The 21,551-nt window shown below is 45.6% G+C and overlaps 1 protein-coding gene across 1 annotated transcript in view; it reads right to left on the bottom strand.

Moving 5' to 3' along the window:
- LOC142771416 (uncharacterized) overlaps window positions 1–20,319 on the bottom strand; it is a 40,340-nt gene extending 20,021 nt beyond the window's left edge. Inside the window, exons 1-3 of the mRNA XM_075872898.1 lie at window positions 20,158–20,319; window positions 3,491–3,627; window positions 3,363–3,430 (exon numbers count right to left, since the gene is read on the bottom strand). Of these exons, the coding sequence (XP_075729013.1) occupies window positions 3,363–3,430; window positions 3,491–3,627; window positions 20,158–20,241 (289 nt within the window). The 5' untranslated portion in view covers window positions 20,242–20,319. The remainder of the gene's footprint in view (window positions 1–3,362; window positions 3,431–3,490; window positions 3,628–20,157) is intronic.
- Window positions 20,320–21,551: the final 1,232 nt, after the last annotated feature.

Consider the following 21,551-nt stretch of genomic DNA (forward strand, 5'->3'; position numbering starts at 1 on the left):
CGAAGTTAGAATGAGAAAAGTGAAATTTGTGGGCAATATTATCAGCGCCAAATATTCTACCCAAATCCAGCCTTAATGGCCAGTTTAGCGCAGATGCCACGGCCCGATAACAAGCTGGCATCACAAAGGTTGCTGGGCGTGGTAAATTATTTAGGCAAATACTTGTTATCGCCAGCCAAGAAAACAGCTGCTTTGCGATATCTTATCAAGCCAGACGTAGTCTTTGAATGGACAAACAAGCATGATTAAAATTTCAGGGACTTATGCTACGCACTACTAGGCTGAAAACCGATCATTGCCACTTCCGACCCATGCAAGCAAACTAAGGAAGCCTCAGATGCCTCCCAGTATGTTATATGATCCGCCCTTTTACAGAGTTAGGAAGACAGTTGGAGGCCAGTAGCATACGCGTCAAGAGCTCTGACTGACACAGAAAAACGATATCACCAGAAAAAAACAGGCTATCGCTCTGGTAATTCATTGTGAGTTCTCTCACTTTACACACTGTCATCCACTGCTACTTGAAAACGACCACAAGCCATTCATTGATATTTCCAAGAAGCCAAATGATGATATGCCACCTAGTCTCCAGCGTTTTTTAAGACTTTTGAAATGTGATTACAACTTGATTTTTGTTCCCGAAAAACAGATGGAGATGGCGCAAATGCTGTCAAGAACACAGGGCACTGGCAAACTCGCGGCTGTGGACATTGGTGACGTCGAAGTTCACGCTATACCACAGTCATGGCAGCACTCGTGAGTGAAAACAGTACAGCTCGATTAGCGTGCTAGACCGCCTCGGACGCCTAATTTCAAGCGGTACTTCAGCATAATATAGAAGGAAAACCCATCATAGCCTAACTTAATCCAGTTCATTCCGAGCTCTCTGGAACCAAAGGTATATTATTGAAAGGGGCAAAAGTAGGGATGCCTACATGCATGCATTTTGATATTTTAAACTGCGTGCAGGGCGTTCATATCCATACACCTAAGTGCAAATGAAGAGCAAGATAGCTAATATACTGGCCAGGTCTCGACAAAAATATTGAAGTTCTGATGCAAAAACGCCAAGTTTGAAGAAAGCACGCATACAGTCAATGATGCATTCATCCACCAATGATGCATTCAACGCCGACTAGCGCATAGTTATGAGTTCTAGTCGACCTATTCCAGCAGGCAGGAAGTTACTATCTGTGTGGGTACGATTCGACGTCTACCTTTTCTCAAGAAAAGCTGCTGCATAGAATCAAGACCCATGTGGTCATTGATAAGCTCAGCGCGATTTTGTCGATTTGTGGAATTCCCGTTGAAGTATGCATGGATAACGGGCCCCAGTTTTCCAGTCACAATTTTTCCCAGTACTCGAATGCGTATTACTCCCTTCACATTCCGTCAAGTCCGTAATTGCTTGGATCAAACGGGCTAGCAGGAAAGAGAGAAAATCATCAAACAAATTGTAAATAAAACTTCTCAGGCCAATGAGGACTTTTGGCTAGGTATTCGGGCTTGCAAGACATGTCCCCTGGAAGACGCTTGGTTCCCCAGAGAGCTCCTTCAAGGACGCCGCTTGCGGACCTTACTCCCCAACTTTCAGAAACAGCCAACAGCGGAAGTCAAGCAGCAAAAGCAGACAAGCATCCATGGACCACCTCTCTCAGGTCTTTGAAATGATAATGTGGTGCGCAGAAAGAAGCATTCATGGTCACGAAAAGGTATAATGACAAACTCAACAGAGCCAAGGTCCTATTTTCTCAAAACGGGCGAAAATAGGATGGTACGGCAAAACCGCCCACATTTGCTGAAGACTTAAAAGCATCTGCACCATGAACCATCAGATTACAAAATATGTGGCCAATATGACGAGCAGACAAACAAATCTCGTAAAGCCCACCGCCATCAGCGAACGTCACACCACCATCGGCGAACATCGTACCGCAATCAGCGCACGTCGCACCACCCCCGACAGCACGAAACGAGGCCACCTTCACCAAACTCAGATCGCAGCGGCAAGTTAGACCGTCCGAATACAAGGGCTACACAATGATCTTTAAACATATCAATCAGCCAGTAACTGTGAAGTGTTTTGAAACTATTGGTTGGCGAGAGGAATGTATCAGGCGCCTTTATTCTTTGTTTTGAGCACGCACACATCACTCTTTCAATTTCTACTATCTTGCTTCCCTTCCTGTTTACAGTAACCTTCTCACCCAATGTGGCTTCAAATGTGATGCAATGGAGCAATTAGGAAGTTTTCTTTCTCGGCACTAGCTTGTACCTCTCACTCAGTCAGTCGCCATGACTGATCGTTACGCAGCAGTAAAGAACTAATATTTCAATAGATATACCGCTGCGTAACGCGTGTCTCTGCATGCATTTGTACATATCTCAGTGCCACTTCCTCACATTTCGCGCAATTAAAAAATTAAGACACAGTCAGCTTCCCTCCGCATGCATCGCATAGCATCAATCTCGTAAATACCTGAGATATGCTGAGTTATTTCATTGTTTTTCTCAAGCGCGAAGCGTTTTTGGGACCTGGGATTTTGTAGACGCTTGCTCAAAGCAGGACATCTACGTAAGAGACAGCTCTTCGTAGCATTTTAAGCGCGTGTTCGAGCGAAGAAGAGGTTTTTCTTCATATTGCCCTTCGAGCACCTTGCTGACAATATTACACGCGGAGCACTTCAGGACCTGGTGACAATTTGTCGTCGCTGGACATAACGCAGCAAACTCAACCAAAAAATGTAAAAAAAATCAAAGCGAATGACTATATGGAAACAAAGATTAACAGAAAAAGAATCAGAAGAAAAAAAGAAATGAATGTAAATGTTCAAAAACTACAAGAAAATAAAAAGAAAGCATAAAAAGAGGAAAGACAAAAACACTAGAGAAACAAAAGCTCCCCAGATATACTGTTTCTTCAGGCTTGGCTCCACTAATTCGAAGATGGTTAAATTTACTTTTGTTTGTGAATTAGATTTTTCTCTTGTCTTTTTCCATTTGACAATGTTGCGCTTAATATGGCTGTGCCGTTGCTTAGACACTGGAATCCGAGTGTGAAAATGACTGCTTCAGACTGCACGTGGGCGCTGCTTCCGAGGCTGTGTGGCTAAGATGCAAATCATCTTTGAAGTGCACTGTGGAGGTATGTGAAAAATTGGCTGGGCTCAAATTAGTGGAAATGATATGTTCTTTAAACCACTACCAAATATTCACTAAAACAGTATAAATATGTATTTAGTCATTCCTCCGAGAGAGGAAATTAACGCATGTAGTTTTTAACAAGGTAATCCACGTTGTCATTTACACCACATTAACACAATTTCGTCAACTGCACAATTGAGTACATAATTTTGGCCTACCTCGATAAAAGAGAGTCATGCGCCTCTTGAAACGCGTATCAAACACTCCCTGTATCCGTAAGTGACGCCTGCAAACGAGAATGTCGTGCGTCTAACACAAGAAACACAATGAGACTGCAGTAACATACCTGGTGTTCCTGTGGAAGTATGATCTTTCGAATGTAAGGGACAGTGTTCTCATAAGTTTTAAATAATCGACCTTGCATCGCATGCGTTCTCTGTTGGTTGTTTTGACGGTCCATAGCCTCTCAGATGTCCCGACAAACTGAAAGAAAGTGATAATTGAAGACACTCACAAAAAAGTTGTGTTTTCACAGTGAGCAGTCAAGATGCGCGTTTGTGACATCATTTCAGGTAACAGGTGCATGATTTTGTTGTTTAATGGAAGTAGACTTCGTTGCTTAAATGCACATTCCGCTGTTAAAAAAGTGCTGGTTTATGTGACCCCCTCACCAATCTTGCCTGGTCGACGTTTCACCACTATTTCAGCTCCCGACTTCTAGAGCCGCAGTGCCGTAGCCCATAATGTACTAAAGGTACTAATGAATGACATACGCACTTGAACGTAAGCGGAGCTTAAACATAACTTGATAAAACGAATAGTTGTTATCGGCTGTCAAAATAAAGTTAACTTGTACACATGAACGCAACTAATGGACTCTACGAAGCGTACTCCCCGCCGTGGTGGTCTATAGTGTCTAAGGTACTCGGCTGCAGACCCGTAGATTGTGGCATCGAATCCCGACCGCGCCGACTGCATATCAGATGGAGGCGAAAATGCTGTAGGTCCTTTTTCAAATTTGATTGTACGTAAACAACCCAATATGGTCAAAGTTTCCGGAACCCTCCACTACGGCGTCTCTCATGATCATATCATGGTGTTGGGACGTTAACACCTACATATCAACTCATTATACAAAGCCTAGTTTTATGTCCACGAAAGAAGGATTTTAGGAATTTCTAAATTTGTAGCTTCCACCTGTTGTTAGAATTTTTTTCCTAGGGCACCAGCGCCTGCTGTCTGGAGTGAAACTTGCGCTTCTCGTAGAACAATGATTTTGCTTTCTCCGAGTACATGCAAAGATCCTGATGCCTTTATAAATCATGTTCTCTGAGACGGCAGAGAGAACGAAATGTACCGCATCTTGTGGTGCCGGGGCAGAATTAGGCCGTTGGAGCCCATACCCTGACGAACAACCACTTTTTTATGCTGGTTCATCTTAAACGTGGCTAAGCCCTCTTGCAAGTACCAGAGTGAAATCATCGTGAAGTCGTTTTTTGTGATGCGGACTTGAATCAAGGTCCTAATGAATTAGCCGGCGCATGTTCCTCTGTAAGTCAGAGTTGCGCTCCAGACTAGGTGTTGGTGCAATCTGAGAGAGGTGATCGGCGATCTTGTACTTGTCACTCTTATGGTGTTGCGTCTCAGTCTGCTCCATTCGCGTTTCAACTACCTGCTTTTTCACTATTTAGGAGCTTTCCTGTTTTTTGTTTACTAGATCAGAAATTTTCATATTTTGCAGTGTCTAAAAGTGCCGTTCTCGCTGTTATCGCCATGCCAGATAAGACAGACGGCTTGACAGGTATCATAAAATATTGCCATGTTTCGGGTGTGCGGGGCTCTGCGACAATTTTGTACCATGTGTTACAAAAATATATCTGCGTGACATACTGATCTGCATTTTTTTGGAAGGTTGCAGCCTCTACACAGTCGGGTTAGGTTGGGAACCACATTGTTATTGAATTTTGCGAGGTCGATAAACTCTCTACCACGTAGGAGAGAGCTTCCGTCCCTCAACGCAAAGTTGACCCTCGCACCTCCCTGCAATGCTGCAGGGGTCTTCCTTCAAAATATCAGTGGAGTTCTTGAGCCTATAATTTCTGTGATGGCTTGCTGTTACCAATGTTGCAGCCTTAGAAGAAGGTAAGGTTTTCTGCTTGCTTTTTGAGATTCAGCATTGTTAGTCATGTGGCAGCAAACGTGCAGGCTGCATTATTGAATGGCGCTACTGTGTTATATTGCCTTGTAGCTCGAATCGCAGTTCTGAAGTTATGAACACGAAGTCTTCCTTCCACCGCCACGTCAAAAAATCTGAGTGGTGAATCTATGTGCAGCATGAGTCGTTTTCTCAGTGCCGATGAACTCTCTATCTATGGCCGTGAGGGGTTTTGCACAAATAGGACCCAACACTAGCCGGTGGTAAAGACGAAGTAATACGTAAAATCACAAGACAACTCACTACTGGAACAATCTAGTAGTACCTTTGACACTCTATCGAATAGCGTATTAGGCTGTCTTTTCACTAGATTTTTTTCCTGCTTTTTACTCTAAAATGGGAGTGCTCCCAAGTATCGCCGCGTTGACGTAAAATTAGATACCACCATTCTTTTGCCTTTCACGTCGAAGTGGATACCAGTATGAACTTGTAAGCGTTGTTGCCTACTTGAAGGTTGTCATTAAGGCGGAAGATTTGGAGGTTATAATACTCAGTATTTCAATCACTAGGAACGAGCTAGAGCGCTTGATTTGATTTTAGAGACCTCAAGGAGTTCCTGTGGTAAGAATAAGGTCGTCCGTGAAGGCTATTGCATGCAGGCACTTTCATACCATCACTTGTAAAAATCAACTGTTGAGCTAGTTCTGCGAAAAATTTGTCGAAAAATAAATGATAATGGTGACAAATGATCACCTTGTCGGACTCCAACAGTAAAACGGCTCATAAGCAGTTTGCCTCTGAAGATTATACCATTACTGCTGTTACATCTTTTATTTCCGCCTCTCGCAAAATTGCCGAATGGACAACACTGTCAAAAGTCCTCGCTCTTCCCAAGAAAGCTAGGGATAGTGGACGGAGCGACTTCCAAGCTTCATCTCTAATGGTGGCAAGTAGTAGTACATTTTAGGCACAATTATTGAGTGGCAGAAATGATCATGGTCAAGAGCACAGAACTTTCTTTTTAAAGTTGTCTTTTCAGTCTCGGGAGGACATGCGTTATAGAAGTGGGGCGATGTTGCGAAGTGGTTGAAGCGCCAGGCACTTTAAGGGTGAATATTGTTCTTGCTTGTGTCGGGAAGAGTGGCAGACGCTTCTGTAATATCAGGCACTCGAGTAGAACCTATAGTACCACCACCGGAACTTTCCTATGTTCACCGGTGGGAAAGTCGTTGGGTCCAGATGCTGAGCTTGTTGAGGCATAGCTGCTTTATGTCTACTGTGGTTATAAAAAATACTGGTCAATAATCCGGTGGGGGTGTTGGACCCCTGAAAAGACTTAATAAGGCACTACTTGCTTCATCACGTCTCGCCATTCCTCAAAAAAAAGGAGGCTTGCGTGGAAGGCGCAGTACAGTCACAGCGAAAGCTAGAAGAGCAGCCTTTCAGAGGTTGTCTTCCGCATTGAATTCTGTTTCTTCGGCAACGTTTCTGGGTTAAGTGACGTTTCTTTTTTCTGAAGCTTTCTTCGGTTCGTAGACATGAATTGGCTTTGTGCATGTAGCTCTTTGTCAAACACTTTCCGTAGATAAGCATTGAGAATAATGCAGATTGTCTAAGTAACCAAGTATCTTATGACAATTTTCTATAGTTTGAACACTTAATATGCTAGCGGATGTGTTTTCATAGTGAGTCTACAAATCCTTGCTTCAATCCAGATGATTGGCATCCGCAATGTCGATGGACTCTTCATCTTCTGCTACTTCTTGCTCAATATCCATCTGCTTCCTCTCATTATTTCTTCGAAAGAGCCTGTTGTACAGATCATGTGACATATCCTGTATTTATTGGGAATTTATGCCATTAGAGGTACAATGCGAGAAGGTCCTCGCTAAGTGAGCATTGATGTCTTTGACATCCTGTGTTCGGAGATTTTCTTTCCTCGTTGCCAACAGGTACTCCTCTTTCTCGCTCCAGCGAGATTTCACCCACGCGAAGTTTACACCTTTGTTATACTCTGCAAAGTGGCAGAGCCTCGATTTTGGCTGAGACAGCTCTTTTGAAGGTAGAGGGGAACTCTTGGAATTAAAAAGTCGACATCCTCGTATAGGTCGGCGCTGTAGAAAGCACGTCTTCTGGTTAGGTATTTTCGGGGCAGTAGTTTGCTGCTCCAACATTGGACCATTCTTCTGTATGTACTGCGTTAGGCTTTTGACAAGGTGGTAGCGATTTGTCACTCACATGTGATGCCAGTTTGGAAGAGGGCCCACAAAAAGGCAGGCACATTCTCTTTGTCGTTGTCGTCTGACAAGCATATGACGACAGGAAGTCTAAACCTCCTCCTGACCCCTGGTTTTACCCCCGAGAACACCCAGGTTGACCCCCATTGTCACTGTTGGCCGAACGACATGCTCTAGTCACAATAGTGCCAAGGGGAGCTAGGTTATTGGAGGGGATCTCAGGGGTTGCACCAAGAACTAGATTCTCTGGCTGTTCGAATGAAGCCACAAGGCTCCTACAAAGCGTGTAGAGACGCTCGATCAGGCAGAGGCCTTTGCTTATGCCCGTATTTCGGCCTTGCCTCAGTCATCACCAAGGCTGACACCCCGTCGCAGCCTATTGAAGCGCGCGTCTTCACCAGCACAACATTATGGGGAGCTGGGCGGACAGAGTAGCCTTGTGAGAAATACATGCCGAGCTTATTAGTCTATCTGCTTTTTTAGCGGCATCGGCGTGTCAAGGAGAAGACGACAAAACACTCGCTCTCGAATGAGGCAGGAGACGCTCACGGGCCGGCACACGCTGGTGTTCGGGAGTCATTCAAATACTTATAACCATAGCTGTCGCGTCGGGCTCACTTTCTCTCTGGGAAGACCGAGATTTTGCCAATCTCCAAAGTTGCACATACGCCACAGTTTGGTGATGCGGACTTGATCAAGGTCATGCGTTTTCGTGGCAGAAGCGACCATAGAAGCGACCAGCAGTATGAGTTCTCGAGACCAGAATCTTTCCAAGCAACGCGGCAAGCCCTCCTGCTCAGCCATCGCTCTCCGCCTTCCTTAGTTCTCGGACCAGCATCTCTCAGCGGGGTTTTTTTAGGCGGAATCATAACTTCAAGTCACTGGTATCCGCTCCCAAGCTTCGAAGTTCCACTACGATGTGGCATTATCGCTCACCGCTATTGCCAACTTAGCAGATCTGTTCAGCCCCCCGCTCTCGGTGAATGCCTACAACAATCTCAAGAAGACCCTGCTACTGCATACTCACATCTAGAAGCTTCTGTCTACTGAAGAACTTGGCGACCGACGCCCCTGTCAACGTCTTATTCGAAAGAACCAACTGTTCGGAGACAGGAGAGATCCATCGATGACACGCTTATACGCGAGTTTTTACAACGACTACCGGCCAATGTGCAAACGGTCATTGCTACAGCTCCACCATGGACCTCACTGGTCTTGCCACATTGGCTAAGTGGATGCAAGTAGCCACACCAACCATCGCAGCAATGACAGCGTCTAATAGTGACAGTAGAGCCACGCTGCAAACTATCCCGTCTTCGACAGCGCAATCACCACTAGACGCCCTGTGTGAGTGTCTCGAACGCATCGTATCTGCTGCAGAACATCGCAGTGTGTCACCTCCCCGTTCACGCTACCGTAGGTCCAGCGAACTAAGGCGCACTCCGAGACGCACTAGCCGTGACGCGTCAACACCGTCTGGCGTCTGATACTACCATGGTCGTTTTGGAGAACACGCTCGTACTGCCGGCATCCATGTGCGGGGCACGAAAATAGGTTGGCCGACCATTGACGGTGAAGAGTAGCCCGGCTCAGCATACAAGTCGCCCCTTTTTCCTCATGAATGGAGCCACAGGACAGCGTTTCCTAGTCGACACTGAAGCTTTGAGCATTCCTGCTCAATGCTGTGACAAATAAAGGACACCCGTGTGAATTTTGCAAGCCGTCAACAGTTTCACATATCAATCAAGCCGTCAACAGTTTTCGCACCATGTTCTGTCATGCTCAATTGTGGCGTCTGAAGAGCGCTTCGCTGGATTTTACTGATTAGAAATGTACGACGCGCTCTCGTCAGAACTGATTCCTCGCACCACTATGGGCTCCTTGTCATCGTGAAACAGCACCGTCTTATGGACTCTGTCACTTATCGGACCATTACCAGTACCAATGCAACAACCACAATGCCATTCGCAACGATATCTACTATGCTGGAAAAATCATTTGCCGAGCGCATCTACGAGTTGACCGCTCAGACGTTACAGCCTGACTTGACTCAACCAGCGCAACACGACGTCTGTCACCACATTGTCAGCTCCGGCCTTCCGGTGTATTTTTGACCTCGGCGTACGTCTCCTTAGAAACTCAAGGTTACTCGCGCGGAGTTTGAGCACGTGCTGGCACTCGGCATCATCCTACCTTGTTATAGCAACTGGGTGTCATCACTTCACATGGTGCCTAAAGAGTCTGGAGATTGTCGTCCATGTGGCCATTGTTGGGCACTCAACAACATCACAATTCCCGATAGCTTCCCGCTTTCGAATATACAAGTCTTCACGGTAGCGCTGCACGGTGCGACAGTTTTTTTAAGGTCGATCGTGTTCACGACAATCATCAGCTGTCAGTTGCCGAGGAAGACATGCTGACGACTGCCATCACCAGGCCTTTCAGTCTTTTTGAATTTCTCTGCATGCCTTTCGGCCTGCAGACCGCTGGCCAATTATTCCTGCATTTCATCGACTCCATCACCTAAAGCTTGCCTTCTGTCTTGGCCTAGGTCGACAACATTCTTGTCGCAAGTTTTTCCATCGAAGAGCATGTTGAACACCATCAGTTGTTGTTTTCCACCTTGCCAGCCAAGAAATAGACATCAATGTCACCAAAAGTGAAATTCGTTGACAGAAACTCGACTTTCTTGGACACGTGGTCGACGCGAATGCCATTCGACCACTTCCGTCCAAGGTTCGCATCATTGAAGTTATTCCACGACCAAGTATGACGACGAATCTTCGCCTATTTTGGGGGTTGGTCGATATGTGTTGACAATTGTGCACGACTTGTGGCCCCTCAGGATGCTCTGCTAGGCTCCAAACGGAAACAAGTGCTTCAGTGGACTGAAAAGGCTACCCACATATTCACAAGCGTCCAGCCTGCTCTCGCCTGTCCACCACAGCTTAAACATTTAGAGCCAGGTGCACCGACTGCTCTCATGACAGACGCCTCGAACTACGCTACTGGTGCCGTAATGCAGCAATTATCAACGGCATGTGGCATCCACTCGCTTTCTTCTCTAAGAAGTTGAAACCTGCACAGGCCCACTACAGTGTTTTCAGCCGGGAAATAGTCGCCATATATTTGGCTGTCCGACACTTGCGGCGAATGCTAGAAGGTGATCAGTTCACTGTTTTTACCGACCTTAAGCCCCTTGTGCGCACCTGGAACCAATCAGCGTCCTGATACTTGCCATGCGAGACTCGACATCTCTCCTACATCTTACAATTTACAACACTATTTTGTCATGTTAATGGCACCGAAAACATTTCTGTCGATGTTCTGAGCCACGCCAATGCCGTCTCCACGCCAACCACAGAGCCATCTATCATCTACGTCAGCCTACTCGCCACCCACCAGCGTAACGACACCGAGCTGAGCAACCTCCGAAATTTGTCGACGTCCCTAAAACTGGAGGACATCATCTTGACTTCAGATGATCCATCTGTTGTGTGTGATATCTGAACGGGCCCTCCTCGACCGATCATTCAGGCACCGCTTTGCACACTCCTGTTCCATGCTGTGCTCAGTCTGTCGCATCCTGCAATTCACGCGACACAAAATCTTATTTGTAGTCGCAACGTTTGCCCTCAGCTAAACGCACAAGTTCGTGACTGCGTGCGCTGTTGTTAGCCGTGTCAACTCTCGAAGATCCAGTGTTATACCGTTTTTCCTGCAAAGTTGTTACTCTCTATGACGCGCATTTTAACACCGTCCACTTAGACCTAGTCGGCCCTCTCCCACCTTTCAAGTAGTACAGCTACCTGCTGACATCCATCAGCCGCTACACACGGTGGCCAGAATCAACGTCTATAACCGACATATCAGTGTCCACAGTTGCAGAAAATTTCGTATCGACATGGATTGCAAGGTTCGGCATCACAGACCGGTGGTCGGCAGTCTAATTCGACGCTCTTCAACGAACTCATCAATCTTCTCGGTACCGCCTGCCTTTGCACGACCGCTTACCACCCACAAACAAATAGGCTGGTCAAGCGTTTTCAAAGACATCTCAAGTCCTCCCTCATGAAAAATGCATCACCAGAAAAATGGGACATCCAACTACCACTGGTCTTGCTTGGCATTAGATCCGCCATCAAAAGTGACCTGGGCTGCTCATGCGCCGAGTTGATCTACGGCAGTTGGCTACGCTTTCCATGCGACGTCTTCGATCCTCCAGTCGATGCACCTGTGCCATTACCTAGAGACTACATTTCCGAACTGCAAAACATCTTCCAGCAAATAAACCCGTGACGACACGTCAGCAGAAAGCCAGAGCTCTTTATGTGTCTTCGCAGCTCACCTAAGCTACACGTATTTGTGCGCACTTCTGCTGCACCGAAGCCTTTACAGCCACACTACTCCGGGTCATATCGAGTTCTGAAACGTCGTCTATCGACCTTTGTCGTCAACGTCAATAGCCAGTCTGAGACAATCGCTTGCGAACGTCTCAAGCCTGCCTACTTCAAAACAACGTTGCCATCGGCCAGACCATCATGCGACGCAACCGACACAACGCTACTGCATTCCGTAACGCAGCTTTTTTCCTGTTTGCATCCTTGTTTGGATGCTCTATCGCACACGCAGCTGATGGAGGGCTCTGGAGTTACAAATGTTACCGGAATCGCCGCATTGTCAGATGTGGCTCTTCTGGCTGATCTTGGTCCTACGCTTGGTGCTTCTGCAACTCGGCAGGCATTTTCATCGAACTTTCCTTGTGTAAATCACCAAACGTTTAATGAGAGACCAACGAGCACAGTCTTTGGAGCTTGAGGTTGCATGTATAGTTGCACCTTAAGGTGGCAGGGAACCACTGCCAGGTGATACTTAGGCTTCTCTTCCCGAACATCTCCTTCTTTCGTATATCTTCTTTTTTTAATGCCCATCTTCTATTTTTATGGTTGAATGCTCAGCACCTTTCAGCGGCCGTTAATCTTTGCGTGCACTTCACTTTCGCACATATATACTATAACTACTACAGATACGATCTATTACACTTTCTATTAAAATATTGTCTAACACACTTCACTAATATTCTTTTGAACAACTCAGGAACGGGTTGTTCATTTCTTCATTCATTGAGAATTAGAAAAAAACAGACACACAACTGTGTGGTGTCTGCACATGACGAATAGGCCGCAAGTCCGCAGATCACTAGCATTTGTCAACGCTATGAAAACGTGGCTGATCCCCCTTTTTAGGAATAGGTATATTACAAAACGCAAACGTATCTTCGCTGAGGTAGTTAAGCGTTCATTGTACATTGCTTAGCCACAAGGGCGGAAGAATGAATGCTACTGCAACAATTAGCAATATCAATTGATCTTGGGCAAGCAGCGTTAAGCTTGCAGTGCACACCATAAGCAGAAAGTAGGCATGAAATGACCATAGAAAGTACAAGCGCTGACAGACAACTGCCGCAGCTCGACACCTAAAGCACACTGCTCAACAGACAGAAATACACTTGAAATGAACACACATGTATACACCATACAAGCGCGAAAAACTCACAATTCGTAGTCATTCGTTTGTGAGCAGAGCGCTCCTTTCCTAAGTGCTACCGCGGCCACGAGCGGAGTTATGTTCGTGCTTCTTTTACCCGCTGCAAATTTAAAGCAAACTTGCGGGGGAAGCACAAGAGGTACAGAACACCCGAATCCTAAGGTAAACGTGCGTGCGATTCAGCGACCACTGCAGAGATTGTCTACACGTACTCTGACTACGCCATGTGTGGACGCGTGCACATTGCAACACGTGTTGTGGAGTGGTGCGACCACCTTGAGAGCATGCGCACCCAACGCCTGCCCTTCGCGCCATCTCGCTATTGATAACGAAGAGGCGCTGAAATTACAAAGCTCTGAGGACCAGAAGCAGAAAATTGTGTATATAAAGGCTCACCATTAACAAAATGATGGTCCACTGTGTGGTTTAGTGATTACTGGTCAGATTTGCACGCTGGAAAGCGTGAGGTCACTATTTGAACGCCACGCTGTGGAACCCATCCCTCTCATTTTTTCTTTACAATCTGTTAGTATATAATTTACAATGTCATATTCGTGACGCAAATACGTCAGCGGATCCGTAGTGGGCCCCGGCGTAAAACATTTTAGTGTTAAACTTGGACGCTTAGCCGACCTTGTCCCGCACTAGTAAACGCTGAATAAAAGCATGATCGTGCAGTTCAAATGTTTAAGAACCCGAATAAGGGGTGTTTGCAAACACGAATACGCAGAAAGCACATTACAGCGGCTGAAAACTAGATGTGACTGAGTACAGCATGACTAGTAGGGGAACCAGGTCAATGTTTTGATACTATTGGAACGAAGCCAGAAGAAGGACGAGTAAAAGTAAAGTGGAAACATTTATTGAAAAATATAAAAATTAAAGCACTCTACAAGGCTGCAATAGCTTGCCTAAGCGTGTTACCGTATTAGTATTAACCACGGAGTACAGGGGGCACGCTGTAGAATTGAAGGTGGCACCCGGAGGAGGGTCAATCCATTTGCTAGCATAAGAATAGATAAGACGTGGGGACGTACAGTCTATTCCACTTTCACCGGATAAAGTTATGTCCTGCATTGAAATGCATATTAAACAATTATACTTTCTCAAACCATGAAAGCTCGACGCTGGTTATATGTCGCGGTGTAAAAGTGCACATTTGAGCTCCGCTACCGTGCATGAACGACACATTGTGAAATTTAAAGTGTGCTGCAGAAAGCTGCACCGACTCTCATTAGACCATGAGGTGAACGGTGCTACGAGGTAGCATGTACCACGCCTGCCCAACGGATTTGCCGCGGTGGTAGGTAGCTAGCGAGTAGCGCCATCATTGCTGCACGGGACCGAATGTTTCACGTGGTGATAGTTTGGCAACATATCAAGTTGTCGTCAATACTTGTGCTGACAGGGACATGGAGTTCTTTCTTCGACGCAACTGGATCATTTAACATCCCATAAGGTAGCATTTGTGCTACAGCCGTGCTCAGATTCTGTGCCAATAACATCCCTTGCATCTCACAAATTCAATCAGCGTGATTGCTATATGAATGGATGCGCAAGTAGACTTTTTTGCCACGGTGAAATTGGGAAATTCATCGAACAACAATGCCGCTCGACAGGCATCAGTGAAGTACAGGACTAATTAAAACGAGGCGTGGGCTGTAGTAATAACAACACGTTCTATTTATCTAAACATTGCGATTCACTGGTCAAGTTTGCGCGTGTTGGCGACATGCAACGCGCTTTATATTATTCGTAGTATTTGTGCCACAAGGAATGCACAAATAAAACACATTTTTGTTTTGACCTCTGTAAAAGATATACACCAAATACCACCAAAATGCCTCATGATCGTGAGAAACATTAATGCATGAGGGGACGTGAAGTACAACTGGCTGTTCCTAAGTTGGCAGCTGAATGTTCATCGTCACTGACACCCTCGGCGGGTTCACAGCCTTCAACGTCCAGTGAAAAATCTTCGTCGTCAAGATGAATCATTATTGCGATAGCAATTGTATTAGCACTGTCGGCTGGATTTTGCCGCCTTTGTAAACGACGGCGTCATTAGTCGTATATGTATACGCATTTATATATTTGGAAACGCAAAATAAAAATAATCAAGAAACAGACTGCATCGCGTGGTGTCGAACGTTAAACCTATGAATTGTGAGTGCTAGCCACTGAACCACGAAGCAGCACCTCCTTGAGCGTTCAAATGGCAAGCTATTTATATCTACAACTTACCGCTGGTGACGGGTGTCTCGGGAGAACTACTACCATGTTTTCTCATTACCAGCGACATGTCTCAGCGCGCGCACCAGATAGCAACGACAGGGCGGCGCGCACTCTCAACTCCCACGCGTACTTTGCCCCACGCAGAAGGGACGCTCACGCGTACGCTCATTTTTCTCGTGCTGGGGACAATCGTACGCCTTGGTCTTTCACCGGAACGATGCTGTAGTCACCCAGCGTATGAGGGTCACTGCATTCGTTCAAAATCAGAAGATGCCTCATGTGAACACGACGAAAGAACTACCAAGAAGCCGCGCCACAGATATTTTCACTAGCAGGGCACAACATCGATAATCTCAAACGCGTAATACTTAAGTCATACCTACCGATTCCTGGAGACAAAATTTTAGAGTTCAACTTTATTCATGAGCTTAATGCACTCGCACTAGGAAGTACAAATGTTTCAAAGAGGGCTTTCGAACTCATCTGTGGATACATGCATTCAAAAAACGAGTTATAACTTAGGTCTCTTCTCGGGAAACATCAGACGACGCTCATACTCCTGAAAGTGCGATTATCAAAGGTTGCCTCTGGTCACAGTTATAAATCAGCAAAACAACTACGCTCCCAAACCCGCTTTTGTTTTTTATCATGCAGTACTTTTTTTATACTTGCCGAATTTGTTTTGGCCGCTCCTTTTTTCCCACCTGTCTGGCTTTCGCACTCCCTCTCTCACATTGGTTTATTTTGTTTGAGGAGAAGGTGCGAAGCCTATATATTTTAGCACGCTTATCTCGCACCCAGACATCTAACGGCTCCTGGCCCCATTATCTCGCATCCAGAAGACCGTTTTAACGTGATAGCCCGCAAAAAATATCAAATTTAGAAATATTGGCGCTGGAGTCGGTGTCGGCGTCGTTGGTTATCAGCCAAAACTCTTGTCTATGATGAAAAAGTTTACAGCGACGCAATAAATATAAGCAAGAAAAACTTCTGTGTCTCTGTGAGGATTAAACCCAGGTCATTTACGTGGAAAGCAGGTGTTCTACTACACAGCCACGCGTCCGCCTAAAAATAGCCAGAAAATGAGATTCTTGCTTAAAAATGTACCGAAAGTAGCACCTGCTTCACAAACATACGCATCTTTGGCAGACATTTACAATGCAACATCCAATACCGCAGCAGTATTGCGGAGAACAAGCGTACATTGCCGTGGGGTATCCTAGATGGAATTATATCAAAGGCCTCGTTGTTCAAAGCCACTCACCCATTACGAGGGGCACACTGTGAGCAAAACTTTGCCGAGATGTAAGTTTCTATAGCATATGAGCCGCCACAACTCCCTTGCTTCAATTGTTTACACCTAGTAAAGAGTGAACTTGGCACATGTCGTAAAACGCCTTCTGCTTAATGACAGAGTTTATGAACAACCTGAGCTTGTTAAACTCCCCACAGAGTTTCAAATGACGTGGTTACAAACTTCCTATGGGAGTTGAAAATACTCATTTTGGTCGTGACGTGCGTCCGTGGGTTTGTGTGTTAAGGTGTATGTACGGGCATCTCTTTGCACGTCAGTGTAAAACACTGACGTGCAAAGAGATGCCCGTACAAAGAGATACCCGTGCCGTTGTGTGGCTGACCGTGTGAACAACTGTCGACAGGACACGGAATTATGAGTGCAGCGAAGATTGGTAACGACCGGTTGGTGTTACGTCTGAATAGTTCAAGGTATTTCGCATTGTTGAACCACACTCGACATTGGTTCAATTCCTCAACGAAACGCCACGAATGTCTTGCTTCAAAGGGCCGAGTTACAAAAAAAATTTCGAACAATACTTCAATGGTAGCAATAGTAAGCCAGAGATTTCGATTGTGAGCGATCGCCCCTGGGGTTTTACCATCTAAAACTTCGAGCTGGCTGAAGTAGGCGTCGCTCGACCATGGCAGGCTGGCCGGTAAATGGTGAGAGAGTTGCGCCGGGATCACGCTCACCCCGACTCCGCGGACGGTTGCTTCTCGGAGTGTCACCAGCCTTTCACGGGATACAACATCTAAGCAGTAATAAGGCCTCGCTATGCCGTCGGTATCAAGCCCACGTCGTAGCGAGCTCTCACTGCGTGCCGGCCACCGTGACAAGCTCTACGAGCTAGCACCGACCACCGGCAAGACAAAGATTGTGTTTCCCGAACAATAAAAGCTGCTTGAATGAATGAGTGTCCACTGTGCCTTGCGACCGCAGCTGTCAAATTACCAACTCGAAGGTGAGCGTCGAGCGAGGCAGAGACACACAGAAACGGTGTATGGCATGCATGCCCATGCAGTGCATGCGAGCAACAGAAACTGCGACAGCGAACTGTCTAGTTCGTTTATGTCCATTGCTCATAGCTCAAACTACGTGGATAGTGGACGCGTATTTCTGTGCATAAGAAAAACAACGAGACGAAAACTGCACAGTAGCAAGAGGTTTTTGACCGCTAGCTGTCATTCACCTTATCACCGTGCCGTACTCCTGAGTGAGGCTTAGTCGTCGAATACAGAAGCGGCGGTGTACCTCGGTTCATCACTTGAGCTGCTCAATGTGCGTCGCTGATGTGTTCATGTAAAGCCACTCGGGCTTTGTGTACAATTCAGTGCATTTTACGGATTCGCGCACAGTACTGCTAATGCAACTTCAGCCTATATGACAGAGCACCAACTGACAAAACCTTTTCGCCATAGGTAAATAAAACGTATTGAGCATAAGCAGGCTTAGAATAAAAGGTGTGTTGAAGTGCTTACACGAGGCCACCACAAATATATACCTACGCCTTGCAAGTTAATAGCCTATATATTAGTAAAGGAAGGTCCCGACCGAGCTTCTTTGGAGGTCAAAATGTGGTGCCTATATATACCCTTTGACACAAAACTGCGTGTGCAGAGCGAGCTGCATGCTGTGTTGAGTGTAAATGTTTTATATTACTTGAGCGTTGTAGGCTGGTTTGTGTTTTGTGACAAATATTTCGTGCTTCGAAAATATAAATATTCGCTGGCGCTTGTTACGGCTGCTGACTTGATTTTTTTTCCTCAGTGGATGTGAAAATTTACTCTAATACTGATCTCAAAAATTTCCCGTTGAATATAAATCCAAGCTCTCCTAAATGCATCCAAAACCGCCTCCTAATGTGGAGTAAAGTTTTTACTCCCTCTGGAGGGTGTTTATAAATATCGCATCGGGGCATGCGCGAGAGGACCAGTTGTTTACACTTATCTCGGCCTATTTCTGTTTACAGGGTTACTAGGTGCATTTTCTTAAGATTTCGTTATGGGTGCATAGCAAATTATGAAAAACTTTACCTGCATAATTGATTCTTATTCAAACAATGCAACCCAATGCACATATTACTACCATACGAAAACCCTTCCCGACACTACGCGACTTTTCTGTTTATCGATTGCATCACTGGAAACAAAATAGTGTTATCGCGTTGAACTTTAAAAGGCAAAGCATAAGGGTCTTTAATTTTCATTTTAAACTGCCAAGGTTTGTTTCAGTAGCGCCTCGTTAACATGACAAGTGGTGCCTGTGTAACTTTCAATTACAAAAAAGCGGCTATTCACGTCACTTTCGTCTACAAGAAGTGTAGTGGGTGCGCCTAGGCCGTCTTCAGACGCTAAAACAACTAGCGCAAGAGTAGAGTATAACTTAGCACTCGCTCTAAAGTTTACAACAGGGTGCGGGAACTGTGCCGGTGTGGAGTTCTCAGTTTGCACAGATTTCCATTGCCGACAAAAAAACGTCTAGCTCCACCACCAGTGAACGACTGTGACCAATAAGAAAAACTATAAGAAACGTCAGCAGCGCAAAGCATCGCTTTTCACTCAGTCGAATTGCGACATGCTTTAAGTTTCACCAGTCGAAACCTAGGTTTTAGCCGGTGTTATTGTAGCACTAAAAAATTACCCTCTGGCTAGCACTTTTGCGCCAGCTGTGTGTTCCTAGTTCGTGGTACAATTGGCAAATCATAAACACATACACCAGCGCAAGCCGGAGCGGGCTTCAAGCGCTACGCTGACGCCGGCTGAAAGCACAAGTTTTGCCTAGTGACAGTCAAGGTATATCACAGTTCGAGTGAGTTGATTGTTACGTTCTGAACTATCGCGATAATACGTATACGTGATAAAGTTGCTTTCGCAGGCTGCGATTCACTGGCTGTCGACAATCCGGTAGTCAAGGATGGCCTTCTAGTCCTTTCATAAGGAAACAGCGTGAATTTCGAGGAGTGGACAAACGCGAAACATATAACAGTCGGACTCTCGGGGGAAAGGGTTGTGTTTGAATTGCAGAGCGTCTACTGGCATGGCAGTTCATGCCGTTTCCTCGCCGCTTTGGCAACACATCGCGTGACGTGTTGCTCATATATGGTGGCACAGGTAAGACTCGCTGTGCTCAGGTGTTTTCGCAGAAACGTAAAGGCAGGTAGTTGCAGCCTTGAAGAAGTTGAGTCCACTTGTTAAAAAGGTCGACTGTGGCAGACAGCCGGCTTACGAATAGCGTAATATTTCATCAGAGCATGTCATAATACGACCGCTAATTTCTTTAACTATCCATTACCTAACTTACTACTTTATATGTAACTAGAAATGACTTTAGAATGTAATGCCAATTACCTAACGATTCAGCGGCCTCGTGTGAGTGCTACGGCGTAATCACTTTTATGAATCTTAAAGTAAACATACCAAAGCCGATTTTCCGCGTAAGGCGAAAAAATATAGGTTCTGAAGAGTGTGCCAATAATATAAATTTGGTAATTTAGCACTTTGAAGTTTTCGTGAAATTTCAAATACACTGTACAGGCAACTTACCTCTTTGATATCCAAGCGAGCTGCAATAATAGCAATATCGTAGATAATAAAGACGAGAATGGCTAGTAGTGCTTCTGTTTTCATGTCGCTTTTGTTAACTGTTTGAAATACTTACGCTCGCAGAATAGAGAGGGCATCCTGACCGGCAATGTGTGGCCGCGCCACTTCTTTGTCTGCTATGCGTAATTTTGTTGCGAATGTATGGTATTGTTTCAGTCATTGTGTCCTAGTCGTTCACTAACATACAGCTGCAATTCCTTTCTTTGCTTTGAAATACCACGACTTCGAATCTGCGTGAAGTTACAGAAGTTTTCCATTAATACATTACGAAATTGATTGTACATTGCTGTTAAAAAACAAAATTGACAACAATCTGCTCGCAGCAGAAAGCTGCATAGAAATCTATGTGTATTTTTCAAACACGATAAGTAGAGCGCTAGCCTTAAAAACTGTTGGCTCGCCTCACTGCGCCATGTTCCTAGCGCAGCATCGCTGCATACGTTCATCAACATAATCGAGCGAGCTTAGAGAGAGTGACATACGCAAACAAATGACATGCGCAAACAAATTGATGTATGCTTTCGTTATGAGTAGCCCAACTTACGCGTTGCCTTTTCAAGCCACGTGCCTCACAGCGCCAACCTGGTGAACAAATTAACTTTAATCGCGAATAATGTGGTGTTAGGCCTTCGAGAGAGCACCAGCATGGCACACATACTTTAGCTAACAATTTATGAAGCATGCCCGCCGCCACGAGTATTGCTTGGCGATAGCGCCTTAAAAAAGACACTAGATTCAAATAATTAGTGGATGTTTATTGCCTAAACAGTGATTCAGAAACCTGGTATATAGTGCTACGTTTTTGGCAACGAAGTGCTTGTTTTGATATAAAATCATGTGTTCGTGATTGGCATCGCGTTAGAGCAAATTAATTTCCCCTCCTGAAATTGGCCGTCTTGCGCGATTGCTGCCGTGCACAACATTGCCCGGCTGTACTGTGCAGCCGCCGATAATGGCAGCAGCGCTAAAGAAGCCGGAGCCACAGCAGCAATGACTGCCATTGAACAATTTCGAATCATTCCCTTCTAGATGGTATGTCACGGCTGGTTGAGAGGCGCGCCTGCGCACGGGGGGCAGCGTACTTGCTGCGCATGGGAGGCTGTTTCTACCTATCGCCACATTCTGGCGGGGGTGCTCCGAGCGAACTTGCCGTAACTCTCCGCCTGCCGTTCTGGAGGCTAGCGCACGCAAGGAGTTCCAGGGTTTCTAGCTGATGGTTTACTTTATGATAGTCCCACTGCAATGGAAACATCATAGAAGGCATACGTGACAATTCTTGCCTCGGGAGTGCATATACGCGTTTTTAGAAAATCGTTTTTTTTTGTCTAGTATAA

Source organism: Rhipicephalus microplus, chromosome 9 (assembly GCF_043290135.1).
Source record: "Rhipicephalus microplus isolate Deutch F79 chromosome 9, USDA_Rmic, whole genome shotgun sequence".
Taxonomy (NCBI): Eukaryota; Metazoa; Arthropoda; class Arachnida; order Ixodida; family Ixodidae; genus Rhipicephalus; species Rhipicephalus microplus.